Source organism: Schistocerca americana, chromosome 8 (genome assembly GCF_021461395.2).
Source record: "Schistocerca americana isolate TAMUIC-IGC-003095 chromosome 8, iqSchAmer2.1, whole genome shotgun sequence".
NCBI classification, from domain to species: Eukaryota; Metazoa; Arthropoda; class Insecta; order Orthoptera; family Acrididae; genus Schistocerca; species Schistocerca americana.
In genome coordinates, this window is record NC_060126.1 from 257,484,753 (window position 1) to 257,504,572 (window position 19,820).

At 44.4% G+C, this 19,820-nt stretch overlaps 1 protein-coding gene across 1 annotated transcript in view; it reads right to left on the bottom strand.

The window, feature by feature from the left end:
* LOC124545001 overlaps positions 1-17,593 on the bottom strand; it is a 121,603-nt gene extending 104,010 nt beyond the window's left edge. The window contains exon 1 of the mRNA XM_047123757.1: positions 17,475-17,593. Coding sequence (XP_046979713.1) covers positions 17,475-17,480 — 6 coding nt within the window. The 5' untranslated portion in view covers positions 17,481-17,593. The remainder of the gene's footprint in view (positions 1-17,474) is intronic.
* Between the last annotated feature and the right edge of the window lie 2,227 nt (positions 17,594-19,820).

Genomic DNA, 19,820 nt, shown 5'->3' on the forward strand with positions numbered 1-19,820 from the left:
ACCTTAATCTACTTTTCTACATAATTTCCGTCAATATTGAGGCACTTGCCATAACGCTGTACCAGTTTTTGAATACCCTCCTCATAGAAGTCTGCCACCTGACTTGTTAACCACTGCATCACCACTGTTTTGACTTCGTCATCCTCTTGAAGACGCTGACCGCCCAGGTGTTTCTTCAAGTGCAGGAACAGATGGTAGTCACTGGGCGCAAGATCGGGGCTGTATGGAGGATGATCTAGAGTTTCCCATCGACAAGATGTGATGAGATCTTTGGTCTGATTCGCCACATGCGGACGGGCATTGTCTTGCAGCAAAACGATGCCCTTGCTCAATTTGCCACGTCTTTTGTTCTGAAATGAACGGCGCAGATTGTGCAATGTCTTCAGTAAGCTGCTACATTGATTGTCTCATTACGAGGCAAAAATTCCACAAGCAATACTCCTTTTCTGTCCCAAAAAACTGTGCACTTGATTTTCCGGGCAGAAATTGTTTGCTTAAACTTCATTTTTCTGGGTGAATCTGAATGCAGCCATTCCATGGACTGTTGCTTTGATTCTGGTGTGACATAGGCCACCCATGTTTCATCGCCCGTAGCGATTTGGCTTAAGAAATCATTACCCTCGTTGTGGTACCGCTCAAGGAAAGTCAATGCACTGTCTGAACGTTTGGTTTTGTGCACATCCGTCAACATTTTCGGTACCCAACGTGCCCACAATTTTCGATAATTCAAGTGCTCGGTCACAATGTCATACAAAACAATACGAGAAACATTAGGAAAGTCATGCCGCAAGGAGGAAATCGTAAAGCGTCTGTTTTCTCTCACCTTGTTGTCCACTTCCTGCACCAAACTTTAATTAATGACCGAAGGACGCCCACTCCGTTGTTCATCATGCACATTTGTGCGGCTATCTTTTAATTCTCACACCCACTTTCTTACCATTCCATCACTCATAATGTTTTCTCCGTAAACTGCACAGATCTTACGATAAATATCAATCGCTTTTAGGCCTTTAGCGCTAAGAAAGCTTATAACAGCCCGTACTTCACAGTCGGCAGGACTCACGATTATCGGAGGCTTCTTAAACACCCAGTACACAACGTAAACAAGAAAGAATCAGACTGTAATGGCGTCAATGCGTAGACAACTGATGTAGGTACCCAGTGCGCATGCGTAGAATGCCGACCGCACCGCTGTGGCCGCGGTGTCGCAAAACGGTACTTGCTTAAAAAACACGCCTCGTATTTTGGGATCAGTCTTCCTTCCACGCCGCCGGAACTATCGGCATTTCTTGCATGTAACTTTGCCTCCCTTGTAGGAAGAAGTGGCACTGATGATTCTAAGGGTTATGTGGCTGCTACATGATGGTGCTCCAGAACACTTCGCCGTTAACGTCCGGGCGCATCTCAATCGTGTCTTCCCTGATCGATGGATCGGACGCGGGGGTCCAGTTGCAAGGCCTCCTCGTTCACCAAATCCCAACCCATACGATTCTGGTTATGGGGCCATCTTAAAAGTATGCAAAGCCCATTCCAGATATGTAGATGGTGGAGAAGCGTATTCATGCTGCCTTTGAAACTGTTCGGGTGCAGCCTGGCCGATGTGAACGTGTGAGGCAGAACATGCTACGGCAAGTACAGGTATACATTGAGACAGATGGAAACCATTTTCAACACATACTGTAACTGTGGCTACATGGTACAGCGCTTATTAGACCGCAATCTGAAACAATGTATGACTGAATAAATGATCTCTAGCATGGAAACTATGCATTTCCAGACTTAGGTTCATTAGACCTTTTTCGTTCCGTATACTCTCATCGATTAATCTCTAGAGTTTGTACATGGTGAAAAAAATCACCATGTATAACCCGGACAGGAGGTCTTGCCTTTATTAAATGATGTAAGCTGCTTTGCTGCAGTGAGAATTTCTGCTTCTAAGTTACTCATGTTGGCAGCTGGTTTTATTTCGAATTCTCGAATATTTACTTCGTTTTCTTTGATGAAGGAGTTTCGGTAAACAGTGTTTAAAAACACCGTTTTAGTGTTACTGTCATCGGTAACATTATCGTTGCTATCGCGCAGTGAAGGTATTGATTCTTCCGGGTTTTGATACATAGTTTTGTTGTGGAAACTTACAAATTGTCACACTAAAGTCGGCGCTAAATTTCGAGCTTCAATAGAACATCATCAACCATGGACATTTTGCGTTTTTTAAAAATTTGGCATGTTTTTTTGTTGCTTCTGCAAAGTCTAAACTTTTTCGTTTAACTTGGAGAATCGGTCTGGTGTCTCCTTCCAGCAGCGTAACTGGCCATGTCGCAAGACCAGAATCGTGCTACAGTGGTTTGTCTTGACCACCAAATTCCTTTTGCTTAAAGCCGATGAAACACCTTTGAGCTACTATTGGGTACCAATTAAGAGCCCGTAGACATATGCCCGTAATTTACGATAATTGCGTGCTCTGTGCTTAGACATCTGGCGCCGCATACCTCCGAAAACCTACCAAGGACTTGTAGAATCCATGTCACGCTGAATCGCTGCTATGTTGTCCAGACGCTGTTAAGAATGTGGTCATAATCTTTTGGCTACGCAGTGTATATCTGTTGCAAATGTAATCTGAATTGCCAACTCTTTATTTCGAATAAAGACTGACAATTACTATCGTGGGAACCACGGCAAGCCCACACTAGAAACCAACAGAATAGTATGCATCTGTTCGACTACAAATATTAAGCACGCCATTGGCTGCTTTCGTCACACCTCTGCAATGAACGTGCCTTAGAATCTAATATTTTACGCCTGGAATAACAAAATCACGCCTTAGAGGTTTGGAGTAGATGTGACTTGCCCTCGCTTTGACTGTCGCAGCTTGTTACGTTCACCAGGTGACCGGGTTTGGAGTACGTAATGTTTTATGTAATCTCCTACACTATACAGAGCACAAAGGAAGAATGAGTAGCTGTTCCGAAATACACTACTGGCCATTAAAACTGCTACACCACGAAGATGACGTGTTACAGACGCGAAATTTAACCGACAGGAAGAAGATGATGTGATATGCCAATGATTAGCTTTTCAGAGCATTCACACGAGGTTGGCGCCGGTGGCGACACCTACAACGTGCTGACATGAGAAAAGTATCCAACCGATTTCTCATACACAAACAGCAGTTGACCGGCGTTGCCTGGTGAAACGTTGTTGTGATGCCTCGTGTAACGAGGAGAGATGCGTTCCATCACGTTTCCGACTTTGATAAAGGTTGGATTGTAGTCTATCGCGATTGCGGTATATCGTATCGCGACATTACTCCTCGCGTTGGTCCAGACCCAATGACTGTTAGCAGAATATGGAATCGGTGGGTTCAGGAGGGTAATATGGAACGCCGTGCTGGATCCCAACGGTCTCGTATCACTAGCAGTCGAGATGAAAGACATCTTATCCGCATGGCTGTAACGAATCGTGCAGCCTCGTCTCGATCCCTGCGTCAACAGATGGGGACGTTTGCAAGACGACAACCATCTGCACGAACAGTTCGACGACGTTTGCAGCAGCATGGACTATCAGCTCGGAGACCATGGCTGCGGTTACCCTTGACGATGCATCACAGACAGGAGCGCCTGCGATGGTGTACTCAACGACGATGCTGGCCGAATTGGCCGTGCTGTTCTAGGCGCTACAGTCTGGAGCCGAGCGACCGCTACGGTCGCAGGTTCGAATCCTGCCTCGGGCATGGATGTATGTGATGTCCTTAGGTTAGCTAGGTTTAATTAGTTCTAAGTTCTAGGCGACTGATGACCGCCGAAGTTAAGTCGCATAGTGCTCAGAGCTATTTGAACCATTTTCAACGACGAACCTGGGTGCACGAATGGCAAAACGTCATTTTTTCGGGTGAATCCAGGTTCTGTTTACAGCATCATGATGGTCGCATCCGAGTTTGGCCACATCGCGGTAAACGCACATTGGAAACGTGTATTCGTCATCGTCTACTGGCGTATCATCAGGCGTGATGGTGTGGGGTGCCATTCGTTACACATCTCGGTCACCTCTTGTTCGCATTGGCGGCACTTTGAACAGTGGAAGTTACATTTTAGATGTGTTACGACCCGCCAGCGGCCGTCGCCGAGCGGTTCTAGGCGCTTCAGTCCGGAACCGAGCTGCCGTTACGGTCGCAGGTTCGAATCCTGCCTCGGGCATGGATGTGTGTGATGTCCTTAGGTTAGTTAGGTTTAAGTAGTTCTAAGTTCTAGGGGACTTATGACCTCAGATGTTAAGTCCCATAGTTGGTTGGTTGGTTGGTTGGTTTGGGGAAGGAGACCAGACAGCGTGGTCATCGGTCTCATCGGATTAGGGAAGGATTGGGAAGGAAGTCGGCCGTGCCCTTTCAGAGGAACCATCCCGGCATTTGCCTGGAGTGATTTAGGGAAATCACGGAAAACCTAAATCAGGACGGCCGGACGCGGGATTGAACCGTCGTCCTCCCGAATGCGAGTCCAGTAAAGTCCCATAGTGCTTAGAGCCATTTCACCATTTTTTGTTACGACCCGCGGCTCTACCCTTCATTCGATCCCAGCGAAACCCTACATTTCAGAAGGATAAAGCACGACCGCATGCTGCAGGTCCTGTACGGGCCTTTCTGGATACAGAAAATGTTCGACTGCTGCCCTGGGCAGCGCATTCTCCAGGTCTCTCACCAACTGGAAACGTCTGGTCAATGGTGACCGAGCAACTTCAAAAAAAAATGGCTCTGAGCACTATGGGACTCAACTGCTGAGGTCATTAGTCCCCTAGAACTTAGAACTAGTTAAACCTAACTAACCTAAGGACATCACAAACATCCATGCCCGAGGCAGGATTCGAACCTGCGACCGTAGCGGTCTTGCGGTTCCAGACTGCAGCGCCTTTAACCGCACGGCCACTTCGGCCGGCTACCGAGCAACTGGCTCGTCACAATACGCCAGTCACTACTCTTGATGAACTGTGGTATCGTGTTGAAGCTGCATTGGCAGCTGTACCTGCACACGTCATCCAAGCTCTTTTTCACTCAATGCCCTGTAGTATCAAGGCCGTTATTACGGCCAGAGGTGGTTGTTCTGGATACTGATTTCTCAGGATCTATGCACCCAAATTGACTGAAAGTGTAATCACATGTCAGTTCTAGTATAATATATTTGTCCAATGAATAGCCGTTTACCATCTGCATTTCTTCTTGGTGTATCAATTTTAATGGCCAGTAGTGTAGCTGTGCTGTATCTTTGACCGAATGCTCTGTAATTCCCGAAAGACCATCGTATGTATGATTTGTAGCGTCTTTTGAAGACGGAACGTAATTTCTGCCGCCAATAGAAGTTGGAGTAGCTTATACTGAACCACCCACATGGCGCACTTGCCACACTACGTAAGATTGAGAAGGCCGATGTTTCTCGCTAGGACCCTGCTACTCGTGTAGCGCATGTGGAAGGAGAGCTTTTGTCTTACCGTGGTCCTCGCCCGTCTGACATCAAACTTTTCGTGGCACCACCACAGTACACATTCTAGCGTATGCCGATCATAATCGTATGGGTTTCGCATTTCAGAATTGTATACTCATACACTTTGACTATTAGTGCTTGTAATCAAAACTTTAAAACATTATTTTATGACTTTCGGCCAGGCATTCTGATTTTAGGGTCACTGTTTACAGCTCTCAACCCAGAGTTGCTACAATAATCGCCGATGGACTTCACTTTGCTCGATAATTCACTATGTCATGCATCTAAAAAGTTCTAACATCGCTCTGTTCCATCACACAAAGAAGATGAAATTTATTTTGAGCATTTTCTACACTGGAAGAAAGCGTGTCACAACAAATATTGTCCCTTCCGGGAGAGAACGCCTTCGATGTCAATATCATTTGCCTCTCTACGCATTTTTATCCGCTTTGCTTAAGTGTCATTGATGCATTGATTTTAACATACGCTTATGACGTTATTTCACTCGTCACTAGAGACATGTCCTCGAAATTCCGTCACAAAAATTCTGACTTTAAAGGGTATCCCCTCTCGCCCTCTTGTGATAGCAAATATAGCTGTTTCTCACTGACGATGCAACTTGGTTCCAAGTACATCTGTCATTAATCCTTGCGTGCTACTGATAGCCGTAGCGGTACGACAGGTGCAACCGCATCGGAGGGGTGTCTGAAGAGAGACCAAACTAACATATGGTTCCTGAAGATGGGCAGCAGCAGTTTTAGCTGGGCTAACAATCTGGATAATTGATTGATCTGGCATTGTATCATTAGCTAACATGACCTCGCTATATTGGTAATGCGAACGGCATTGGAAGGTAATACGCTAGCCAGATTGCCGCTGGTCTCCAACCAGAGGGATGACACAGGATATTGCAGGAAGTACGTTACTTGTTCTTGGATCGCTGGCGTAGATGTGAAGGGGTAACGGTGTGTTTGGTGCGCGAGACGGCAGTATTCTCTTGTGGTGGTCATACTTCGTTGACCAGGATCTTGACGATGAGTACTGCCCCCACTTTCTCATGCAGTCCAATATCGGACCACTGTCACATCCAAACACTCCACAAAATTGAATACTGCACGATCACATCAATTGGCCAAATGTACACCCACAATCAAGCCCATTTCAAACACTGTCAGGTGCTGATAACGGTATCTCACACGAGTAACCAGCATCTCCGTGTCGTCCACAGTGATCACTCAACACCTGCTGCTGTTCACATCCCTTATATACCCTACAAGCCCTGGTAACAACACTAATGCACTCTTCTTCCTGTTCTACCAGTCACAGAGAATTGTTACTCTAGTCACTCCCGTACTCGCCGATAGTGTGATATCAACGAATTTACATTAATATCCGATCATGTCTTCTGGATCTACACCCACATGGATACTCTGCAAATCACATTTAAGTACCTGGCAGAGGGTTCATCGAATCAACTTCGCCGCGCGGAGTGACCGCGCGGTTTGAGGCGTCATGTTGCGGACTGTGCGGCCCCTCCCGTCGGAGGTTCGAGTCTTCCCTAGGGCATGGGTGTGTGTGTTGTTCTTAGCATAAGTTAGTTTAAGTTGTGTGTAAGTCTAAGGATCGATGACCTCAGCAGTTTGGTCCCTTACGAATTCACACACATTTGAACATTTGAAACACCTTCACAATAATTCTCTATTATCACAACTCTAACAGCGCGCAGAAAAAATGAATATCTATATTTTTCGATGTGAGCTCTGATTTCCCACATTTTATTAGGATGATCTTTTGCCCTATGTAAGTTGGTGTCAACAAAATATTTTCGCCTTCAGAGGAGAAAGTTGGTGATTGACATATCGTGAGAAGATTTGGCGGCAACGAAAACGCCTTTGTTTTAATGATGTCCACCGCAAATCCTGTATCATTTCCTAGACACTCTCTCCCCCATTTGTCGATAATACAAAACGTACTGACCTTCTCTGGACTTTCTCGATGTACTCCGTTAATCCTATCTGGAAAGGATGCCAGACCACGCAGCAGCACTCCAAAAGGGGAAGGATAAGCGTAGTGTTGGCAGTTTCTTCAGTAGATCTGTTACATTTTCTCAGTGTTCAGCCAATAAAACGCAGTTTTTGACTTGCCTTCTCCACAACATTTTCTATGTGTTCTTTCAAATTTAAGTTGTTCGTAATTATAATACCCAGTTATTTAGTTGAATTTGCAGCATTTAGATTTGACTCATTAATCGTGTAACCGAATTTTAACGAATTCCTATTAGCACTCACGTGGATGACAAAACACTTTTCATTATTTAGGGTCAATGTGCAAGTTTGGCACCATACAGTATCTAAATCGTTTTGCAATTGGTTTTGATCTTCCGATGACTTTGTTAGTCGATAAACGACAGTATCATCTACAAAAAGCCCAAGACAGAGGCTCATTTTGTCTCCTAAATTGTTTATACAGATAATGAACATCAGAGGGCCTATAACACTACCTTTGTGAACGCCAGAAACCACTTGTGTTTTCCTCGATGACTTTTCGTCAGTTACTACGAACCGTGACCTCACTGACAGGAAATTACGAATCCAGTCACATAACTGAGACGATAATCCATAAGCATCGAATTTGATTTCAAGCCGATGGTGAGGTTCAGTGTCAAAAACCTTCTGTAAATCTAGAAATATGGAATTGTCAATAGCACTGAACGCTTCGTATGAATAAAGATCTAGTTGTGTTTCACAAGAACAATGTTTTCTAAATCCGTGCTGACTGTGTGTCAATAGTCCGCTCATTTCTTTTGGTCAGGCAGTGTAGTCTAGAATGTAAGCCACTAAAATTAGTAGCTATGGTTTGCTATTAGGGCATCAAGAAAACGAACGATGGCAGGAGTACAGAGAACATAAAATGAAGTTTGGTAATACCAAGAAAAGCATTTCTGAAAACGACCATTCTTATGTAAGTCTACAGGCTTCCGTGGCCGTTGTCACTGAAGTTAAAATCTTCTGGATTATTAGGCCGCATCATGTTTCTTCTAAAATGATCGACGTTTCGACCCCTTTGCTGGGATCTTCCTCAGGATCTTCTGGTGTCCACTACTGCTAGAACAAGACCATTCTTGTTCGGAAGTGAAACAGAGACGATAAAGAGATCAGACAAAAACAGAATAGTAGCTTTTGAAATGTAGTGCTACAGAAGAATGTTGAAGATTAGATGGACAGATCTGTGAAGGCACTGATTCGAATTGGGGAGATAAATTTAAGCCACGGTTTGACTTATAGGAGGGATCAATTGAAAGGATACATCCTGACGCATCAAGGAATGGTCAGTTTTGGTGACGGGGATGGGGATGGGGGGGGGGGGGGGCGGGGGTGGAGGTAAGAATTGTAGAGGGTATCAAGAGTTGTGTACAGTAAACTATTTCAAGTGGTTACAGGATGCAGAAGTTACGCAGAGATATAAACGCTCGCATAGTACAGACTGCTGTGAAGAGGCGCTTCACATTTTTTGACTGGAGACCTACATGTCATCAAGCTAACAATATACTCTGATTCCAAAACATTATGACCACTGCCCACCGCGACGATGGCTGCCGCTTGGTGGCGTTGCGGGCACTTGACGCAGTAACGCGGGTATGGAAGTGGAACAGACAGGGTCGGGGGATCACCCTAGAGAAGGTATGGGTTGCAAATGGAAAAATCCATTGAGATAAGCGACTTTGACAAAGGGCAGATTACTATTATGTAGAGTCTGAGATTATTATTACGCAGAAACTTTGAGCGAGTATCTCGAGAACGGTGAAGTTGCTCGAATGTTCACTTGCTACTGTCGTGAGCATCTACGGAAAGAGATAGGACAGTGAAACTACCACTAGGCACTAAACGGATGGACGGAGATGACTCTCCACCGAACGTGGGTCCGGAGCCTTGTTTGCTGTGTAAAGCAGGATAGATGGTGATCTGTGGCATCCCTGCCGAAAGAGCACAATGCTGGTGCACGCACAAGTGTTTTGGAGCACATTGTTCATCGTACCTTGTTGAACATGGAGCTCTGCAGCAGACCAAGGCTCAATGTTCACATGTTGGCCCAACGACATTATCAATTACAACTGCGCTGGGCACGGGACCATCAGGATTCGACCGCCGATCAATGGAAACGTGTCGGCTCTTCGGCTGAATCACATTTTTGCTACACTAGACCGCTGGTCGTCACAACAAACGCCGTCATCGAGGTGAACGACGGCTCGAAGCGTGCGGTTGCAAGTTGGTGGGAGCAGTATTATTCTATGGGAGACATTCTCCTGCATGATACCCGTGGTAGTAATCGAAGACACGCTGACAGCTGCGAACCACCTTCATGCTTGATGTCTGCCCCGATGGCGACGTCATCTTTCAGCAGTATAATTGCCGGTGTCTCCGAGCCAGAACCGTGCTACAGTGGTTTAAGGAGCATTGTAATGAGCTCAGATTGATGTATATCCTATGGAAGCCATCTGGGCCGTAATCGGGCGCTATCATCGCGAACGTAAATCAGCGGGCCGTTATTTACGCTAATTACACGACCTGTGCGTATACATCTAGCGCCACATACGTCCACAAACCTACCAACAAACTGTCCGATCCCTGATACGCAGAATCAGTAATGTAATCGTTCCAAAGACGGACAAACAAGCTATTAAGCAGCTGGTCATAATGTTTCGGCTTATCAGTGTATTGTAAGTAGGCTGTTTAGGTTTTTATGTTGGTAACGCCACGTAGCGCTCTGAATGAAAATCACTGTCTGTGCTGTGTGCAGTCTGTGGCTGGTTGGCATTGTTGGAATATTCGCTATTGTAGTGTTAGGCAGTTGGATGTGAACAGCGCGTAGCGTTGCGCAGTTGGAGGTGAGCCGCCAGCAGTGGTGGATGTGGGAAGAGAGATGGCAGAGTTTTGAGAATGGACGATCTGGACGTGTGTCCGGCAGAAAAAACGAAATTTGTAAGACCGGATGTCATGAACTGATATACACCGGGTGATCAAAAAGTCAGTATAAATTTGAAAACTTAATAAACCACGGAATAATCTGGATAGAGAGGTAAAAATTGACACACATGCTTGGCATGACATGGGGTTTTATTAGACCCAAAAAAAAAAGAAACAAAGTTCACAAAATGTCCAACAGATGGCTTAGTTTGGTGATGATCGTGCGCTCAGCCGCCACTTTCGTCATGCTTGGCCTCCCAGGTCCCCAGACCTCAGTCCGTGCGATTATTGGCTTTGGAGTTACCTGAAGTCGCAAGTGTATCGTGATCGACAGACCATCTCTAGGGATGCTGAAAGACAACATTCGACGCCAATGCCTCACTATAACTCCGGACATGCTTTATAGTGCTGTTCACAACATTATACCTCAACTACAGCTATTGATGGACATATTGAGCATTTCCTGTAAAGAACATCATCTTTGCTTTGTTTTACTTTGTTATGCTAATTATTGCTATTCTGATCAGATGAAGCGCCATCTGTCGGACATTTTTTGAACTTTTGTATTTTTTTGGTTCTAATAAAACCCCATGTCATTCCAACCATGTGTGTCAATTTGTACCTTTCTATCTACATTATTCCGTGATTTATTCAGTTTTGAAATTTATACTGACTTTTGATCACCTGGTACATTATGACTTTTGAACACTATTAAGGTAAACGCATTGTTCGTTCTCCATCAAAATCTTTCATTTGCTAACTATGCCTATCAGTAGTTGCTGCCTTCAGTAGTCAGTTTATTCAGCTGGCAGTAGTGGCGCTCGCTGTATTACAGTAGTTCTAGAACGAAGATTTTTGTGAGGTAAGTGATTCGTGATAGGTATAGGTTATTGTTGGTCACGGCCATTCTTTTGTAGGGATTATTGAAAGTCAGATTACGTTGCGCTAAAAATATTGTGTGTCAGTTTAGTGATGATCAGAATAAGTAAAGAGAGAAATGTCTGAGTACGTTCAGTTTTGGTCAGCTGTTTGAAAATCAAATAACGTAAGGGGTTTACCAGCACAGTAATTTATAATTTTCGAAAGGGGACGTTTCAGTATTCTGGATGCCTGCCATACGTCAGTACATGTAATATAGAATGGTAGTTCTGTTAACCAATTCTGTATCTCCTGTCCTTTCCGTATCTGACATTAACAATGTAGTGTTGCGACCCTTTGTTCGAGAGAATACGATAGTCGCGGAATGGCCGGTTTGAGAGTGGTGTCGCCTAGCGGCGGGCGCGAAGGCCCTGGGTTCGATTACGGACGCCAGCGAACCGTTACGTCACGGCAGTTCGTGCCGGCGTGTCGCGCCGTGAAAGTAAACGTGGGTTAGCACAGCCGATCCGCTCGTCGATTAAGGGACGGGAGAGCGCTGCTCCGAGTTAACACGTACGGGGCAGTCGCTGCCGCTCGCGGAGAGAGCGGAACCGAGCCTGCCGCTACTGTGACCGAGCGTCCGGCGAGCGACAACGTTCCGTCGGTTTGAATGGAACACTCCTTGTAACAACTCTCGTTTTTCCGCCAACATAATTCTTTTTCTATTATATGTGTGGTGTCTGTTTTTTCAGAAATGTCCGAAACAACAGACACCATACTCATGACTGCGTGGCCTTATATATACACGATGAAAGAGAAATACCGACGTCAGGCGCATGAGAGAATTGAAATAGTTCAATAGCGACAAGTGAAACTTCGCGCTGGACGGTGACTTGAACCCAGATTTCCTGGTTTGGCTGTCTGAGCATGCTTCCCGTCCAGCCCAAATACCCAACTCCGACCTCTTGTGGGAATGATGTGAGATGCTGCGAGCAATGAGGAAAATTGACAGGGGGCGCTACAGAAGTAGCGACTAGCTGGGGGATTTGAGTTGGGCAGTCGAAAGATAAATTTAAATTTATTCAATAGTCGCTATTTGATTCTCATGTTTTGAAGTACCTGAATGGCCACGGAGCAATCTCCGCTGGTTTAAAATAGAAAAAGGCGTTTAAAGTGACTGTTCGTGTAGAGTGCGAAATCCGCGTTTGAGTCTTGGACTAGCACAAATTTTACACTCTTCACTATGTGGCTCACGTCGGTATTTCTCTTTTTTATGTATAGATATATCTGTCTCTATATTCCCATCAGCCATTGACCACCTAATTACCAACGTTTTTCTGGTTACTGCAGGAGATACTTTGCAGATCCTTCTTGTTTCAAACCCACACCAAACGATCATGTACAATGTGTTACATAAAAAGTTATTTAACTAAAGATCGCAAAAAACACCCCTTCTCCTCACTGCAGAGACAATTATGCCCTCAAACAGTTATTCACCTTTGTAATAAACCCACCAACTAAATATGAGACACCCAGTTGTGAGAATACATTTTGCTTTGGAGCGCTGTATGTTGTGTAGAAATGGTTCAAAATGGTACGAATGGAACTTAACATCTGAGGTCATCAGTCCCCTAGACTTAGAACTACGTAAACGTATCTAACCTAAGGACATCACACACATCCATGCCCGGGCAGGATTCGAACCTGCGACCGCAGCAGCCTGTAGAAATGGTACTAAGCGATCCACCGCTGACATGTCAAGGCAGTGAAATGGTGTGTATGTACCAGTCGGTTGAATGGAATAAGTGCAGTAAGATTGTTCGACATGGACATGTTACCGAATAGCAGAAAGGAACTGTCGTGTTGTCACTGTTTGGAATGGCAGATGAAACGTATCAATCAACATCCTCTCGATTTGTTAGCTCATACGGGTCCTAATTATCAATGGCGGGTGTTGCTGGATATGACGTACCTGATGAAACTTGTAGACTCTCTTCTTAGCCGAAATGAAGACACTATCAAGGCTACAGCCCATACACGGTATTAGCGTGATGTGTCCTCGGGAATAAATAATTCTTTGTCCAGTATGCTTGCCTGCAACTTATCCAACCCAATTATTACCACAAATGCAAAGAAAACGTCCCTCTCACTTCAACTTAGTTACATGACGCCGTCCTTCCCATTGGAACACAATTTCTCTCTATTTCCTGTGTCTTGCTTCCATCACGGAAGACATCAATGTACTGTATATCACTACGTACATAAAGTCGTACCCAATGCAACTGCAGTAGGACTTGTTGGCTGTATACAGAGTGTTCAGAAGCTATTTTGAAAACTTGTAAAGTTGTTGCAGGATAGGTTGTGCTATGAAATGATGAAATAATTCAAGTGATCCACCAGAGTGTTGCCAAAAGTGTGCTTCGTTTGATTTTGTAAAAGCGAACAAGAGAGCTGTACAAAAATTGGAGCCGGTCGGGGTGGCCGAGCGGTTCTAGGCGCTACAGTCTGGAACCGCGCGACCGCTACGGTCGCAGGTTCGAATCCTGCCTCAGGCATGGATGTGTGTGATGTACTTAGGTTAGTTAGGTTTAACTAGTTCTAAGTTCTAGGGGACTAATGACCTAAGAAGTTGAGTTCCATAGTGCTCAGAGCCACACAAAAATTGGACACGGAACGGTAGTAAGGATCGAACCCGAGCCAAAGACGGAGCTACTTAAGTACTGACTGCACAACATATTTTCCTTTTGTGTCGTATTTTACCAAGATACTCGACAACGACATGTGTGTTCCAGTATTTCATTATTATTAGACTGTGGGAGATAGATTAAGGCAATAAATTTATTATCAAAATATTGTGTTAGTAGGCAGGAATGATAATAGGGAAAGAATAGTAGATAATACGCCGTAACTTATCTGCAGACCAGCCGACAGGCTTGCAAGTAAATTACTCGTACAGTAACAAGTCACAACGACAGTCTATCTTGGCAATACTGTAAATGTTTCCTAATATTTTCTCTAAGGTTACATAACATGTTTCTGTGATTAAAGTTTGTAGTAAACATTTTGAAGTGGAGCCACGTATCTGGTGCACGAGACTCTTCCTTTTGCTAAACATCCACGGCCAAAACTACTTGTAACGTGTGTCTCATGCAAACCACAGCATCACATGAAAAGTAAGATCATTGACTAAAAGCACCATTGAGCAGAGTTTATTCGTCGAAGGTTCGATTCTTTTGGGATCACGCCAATAAATCGTACAACATTTAGCAGAAATTAGGAAAAATTGCACATATATCGAAAGGAAAAATGCGTTTTACTTCCTCCAGTAGTCGTAAACAAGACATACAAAAAACAAAGTGCAAGCTTCCAACATTATTGAAAATGTCGCTTACTTATAATTGAATTACACATCGATCCACTCCAACAATCTGCGAAAGAATAATGTACAAGTTGTTGACAAACCGGCAAATAAAGTGATCCTGTGCCATCCTGACTTTTCTCTGTACTAGAAGGGACCGGCATACAAAATAGTTCAAAACTTTTTATTGCGCTATTGCACTCAGAGCATCGCTATAAAGGCTTGCGATAGCATTGTGATTTGCATTGTAAGACGTCATTAACAATGTATAACATGGAGTAAATTATAATAGTTTAGTTGATTTACGTACTGTTTAGTAATTAAATAATAGCGATGAATTTCGGCAGAACACTAAAATCATTTTCCGCCATTCTCTTGTCTCTACCTCTGCACAATGATATCTACACACCCTTGCGCCACTTTGAGTAAGGGGAGGAAAGTATGACGCTTCGATTGAAAGGAAGGCATAAATAATACCGTCTACGCGTTTACAAAGTTAATTCTACAAAGTTCCACCTTTCGCAGTAAAGATGAAGCAAGACTGACAGCAGCTCGCACGGAGAGAATAGCCGCTTCTCGCTATTCATCTGTGAATTGAGCGTAAGGAAATTTTAAATTCAGTTGACTAAGAAGTTCCATTTATCATATATTACATTATGATTTCTAATCTGTGCAGATACCATTGAACTGAAAAACCTGCAATAAATGGCGAGGAAAAGACTCCTGACGAGGAAAGCACGATATCAAAACATTTCGTGGTAATTTAGTGCGTATTACATAGAATAGGAAACTACATTGTGTCACAGTCTTCGAACACTAAAAAGTACTTTCTCTGGCTACGCAGAAAATAATAAAAGACCGTTAACATGTAACTGAGACAGAACATTATACAGACAGCACTGTACGATCGTATTACTCCTTCTATTCATTCGAGTTACCTGTGGTTCAAAGTTATTACTACCGTTGCTCCGCTTCGTAGGATCCTGAGCAATCACAGCTAGAATATTATCTGTCCACGAATACAGCATTCGCACACCAAAAAGCGCTCTCGAGACGGTCACTTCTCACGTTGTGAATAATTTTTAGTCCCTCCTCACTGTTTGTGTTCTAAATATTTGTCTATGAAGCAGCCGACCTCGCAAAATAAAAAAAGCTGAAAATCTACCTAGTTTCAAAAGTATGTGGTTTTTCTCATGAATTACCGGTAGCCTTATCTGTATTGTCCGCAGGATCCACATACAATATTATGTGCTGTCTCATGATTGTTGTACAAACTCCTAAACACGTTACTAATGCCTGTTTCCTACCTTGACTCGTTTCTTTTATTGATCGAACGAGACTTTCCAGAAATCACTAGAGAGTCGTTCCATTAACATAAGCTGTCATATTACGTTATTTGAACCGGAAGTCATTCCGAGCTTTTTCACCTTCCGTCTCACATTTCGTCCAGAAAATTGTTCAGCTCCTGTGTTCTAGATATATTGTGCCTATTCCTGATATCAGTGACGCAGTGGCGAATTGTTTTGTATTGATATAGGCGTGCACTGCCACAACGGGTGCCGTCTAATGATGGAAATGCTATATTCCGAAATAGATCACACTGTAAATTAACTTGATTTTCTCACCAAAAAAATATGTTACACCTTTCTTAATGTTATTGTTGTGGTCGTCATCCGAAAACAGTTTTGATGCAGATCTCCATTCTACTCTATCCTGTACAAGTCTCTTCATCTCCGAATAACTAATACATCCTATATCCTTCTGATTCTGCTTACAGTACTCATCTCTTGGTATCCCTCTACCATTTATATCGATCTTAAAATTAGCTTTTGCATAGAAAATAACTTACGCATGAACACAATATACAGAAATGACAAAACTCAAAAACACGACCAATCAGGAAAAATATGAAATTAAATGTAGCAATAGCGACGCGATCTGTATCGGACAAAAGGGGTGAAAACTTAGTACAGAATATAAAGAACATATAAAATAAAACGAAAACAAGTTCTGCACAATTAGCACGTATCTCAGGGAGAAACAACATTGTACACCAGACGTAATCAATAATCTTTCAGTTCTTAACCGAGCAGAAAAGGGGAGCTATATGAAGTCTGGAGAAGAAAGAGATCTACGTACGTTTAAAAAAAGTCCAAATAATATTATAAATGGATAACCCGAACTTCGAAATGAAATGTATATTGAGAATTTTGACGAAATTCTTCGGAGTTTATAGATAACGCAGAACTGAAGACGGTCCAAAATTTCAGTTCAACAATAATCGACTTTCATCAAAGATAATGAAATGTAATCACAGACTGTCCCTGCCATAAAGATAGATCGATAACATCATAGCTGCAAAGCTGTAAATATGCCAAAGCAGAATAATTGATAAGTAACATGAAGTAAATAGTTTACAAACTATGCAACAAATATACATTTATACGCACATATTTATATTTGCAGTGGCCTGATTTTGTAGGGGTCCGTTTGCAAGTGAACCATGCTGGAAACTAGTTGCGGAATAATAAAATAGCGTAAAAATGACCAAATTGCAGCTTTGTCGGAATACACATATGATAAATGCAGTTCTTGCCAATACAGTAAAGCTGAGCGAAAATGAAGACTGTAGTGCGTAAAATATTAATTAAGGAGTTACTCCACGTGGAGAGATGATGCCATTGTATCCAGAATAATTGTGATTGAGCACCGTGGCAATGGATTAAATCAGATGGGAAAACTTATTCAGGCGCGTCACAGCACTGTACATCGGCAGGCTGCGGTAGATGAGACAGAGAAGAGGTGCTGGGGCGGAGCGGTACTCACGTGCATGTTGTCTGGAGGGTGTTCAGCTAGAGACTGCGCCGCCGCCGGCGCGGCTCCAGCAGGGAAAGCTTTGGCCTATCGTGGCCTTGGCCGCTTTGCGGGATCGCCACCAACAGGTGAGCCGAGCTGAGCTGAGCTGGCCCTGCCTGCCCGGAGAAAGGCCCGGGGACACGCGGCCCTGCCTAAAGTCCGGACTCACTAAGGCCCGCCCAGTCTGCAGGGGAATGGCGAAGGGCGGGGAACTCGGCAATGAATTTGCACCCCGAAGCGAGTGTTGTCCCTTCACGCCCCTGCAACAATAGAGACTCCGTGGCCGAAAGTTATGACTATCTCTTCCAATACAGGTCGATACAATAGCTGCTCACGGGCAATACAGGGTCTCCCAGAAGTCTTTTATTGATTACAAACATGCTTAAGGCACAAAATACACTGAAGCCCCAAAGAAACTGGTATAGGCATGCGTATTCAAACACAGAGATATGCAAACAGGCAGAATATGGCGCTGCAGTCGGCAACGCCTATATAAGACAACAACTGTTGGTGCAGTTTTTACATCAGTTACTGCTGCTACAATGGCAGATTATCAAGATTTAAGTGAGTTTGAACGTGGTAGTATAGTCGGCGCACGAGAAATGGGACACAGCATGGGGGGTTGGGTTGTTTGGGGGTAGAGACCAGACTGCAAGGTCATCGGTCTTATCGGATTAGGGAAGGACCGGGAAGGAATTCGGCCGTGCCTTTCAAAGGAACCATCCCGGCATTTGCCTGGAGCGATTTAGGGAAATCACGGAAAACCCTAATCAGGATGGCCGGACGCGGGATTGGGGATTGAACCGTCGTCCTCCCGAATGCGAGTCCAGTGTGCTAACCACTGCGCCACCTCGCTCGGTGACAGCACGTCCGAGGTAGCGATGAAGTAGGGATTTTTCCGTACTACCGTTTCACGAGCGTACCGTGAATGTCAGTTATCTGGTAAAACATCTATTCTCCGACATCGCTGCGGTCGGAAAAAGGTCCTGCAAGAACGGGACCAACGACGACTGAAGAGAATCGTTCAACGTGTCCGAAATGCAACCCTTCCGCATATTGCTGCAGTTTCAATGCTGGCCCATCAACAAGTGTCATCGTGCCAACCATTCAACGAAACGTCATCGATATGGGCTTTCGGAGCAGAAACCTCACTCGTGTATCCTTTATGACTGTACGACACAAAGCTTTACGCCTCGCCTGAGCCCGCCATCGCTGACATTGGACTTTTGATGGCTGCAAACTTGTTGCCTGATCGTACGAGTCTCGTTTCAAATTGTATCGATAGGATGGATGTGTACTGGTATGGAGGCAACGTGAGGAATCCATGGACCCTGCATATCAGCAGGGGACTGTTCAAGCTGGTGGCGGCTCTGTAATGGTGTGGGGCGCCTGCAGTCGGAGTTGCAGCTGCAGGGACCCATGTCCCCTGATAGGTCTAGATACGATTCTGACAGGTGACACGTACGTAAGCATTCTGTCTGATCACGTGCATCCATTCGTGTCCATTGTGCATTCCGACGGATTTGGGCAATTCCAGCAGGACAGTGCGGCACCCACGCGTCCAGAATTGCTACAGAGTGGCTCCAGGAACACTCTTCTGAGTTTAAACACTTCCGCTCACCACCAAACTCCCTAGACATGAACATTATTGGGCGTATCTGCGATGACTTGCAATGTCCTGTTCAGAAGAGATCTCCACCCCCTCGTACTCCTGTGGCAGGATTCATGGTGTCAGTTCCCTCCAATACAACTTCAGACATTAGTCGAGTCCATGCCATGTTGTGTTGCGGTACTTTTGCGTTTTCTTGGGAGCTCTACGCGATATTAGGTAAGTGTACCAGTTTCTTTGGCTCTTCAGTGCATGACACACAGACACATATTTCTTATCTTGAAATGCAGGTAACATATTCAACATTTTGTGTACATACACACACAATTAATAAATTTCGACGTGTGGCCCTTTCGTTGACACAAAGATATTCAAGCGAAATTCCAGTTCCACCCATGTGTTGGTCAAAACTTCGTGAAGTGTAGATGTTACGACGTCAGTAGATCTACACCGTAACGTTGCGTTGTCGTTCGCTGGGGTTTTCTAAACCTGGTCCTTGAAATATCCCCAAAGAAAGAAATCCAGTTGTCTTACGGATGGTGATCGCGGAGGCCAGTTGACGGGACCACCAATCCCGATCCATTTTCCGAGAAAAGTTGTATCCAAATGGGCACAAACATCTAACCCCAGTGAGGTGGTGCACCATCTCGCTGGAAAATTAGGTCCGGAATTTCCTGAATCTGTGGCAAGACAAATAACTGCAACAT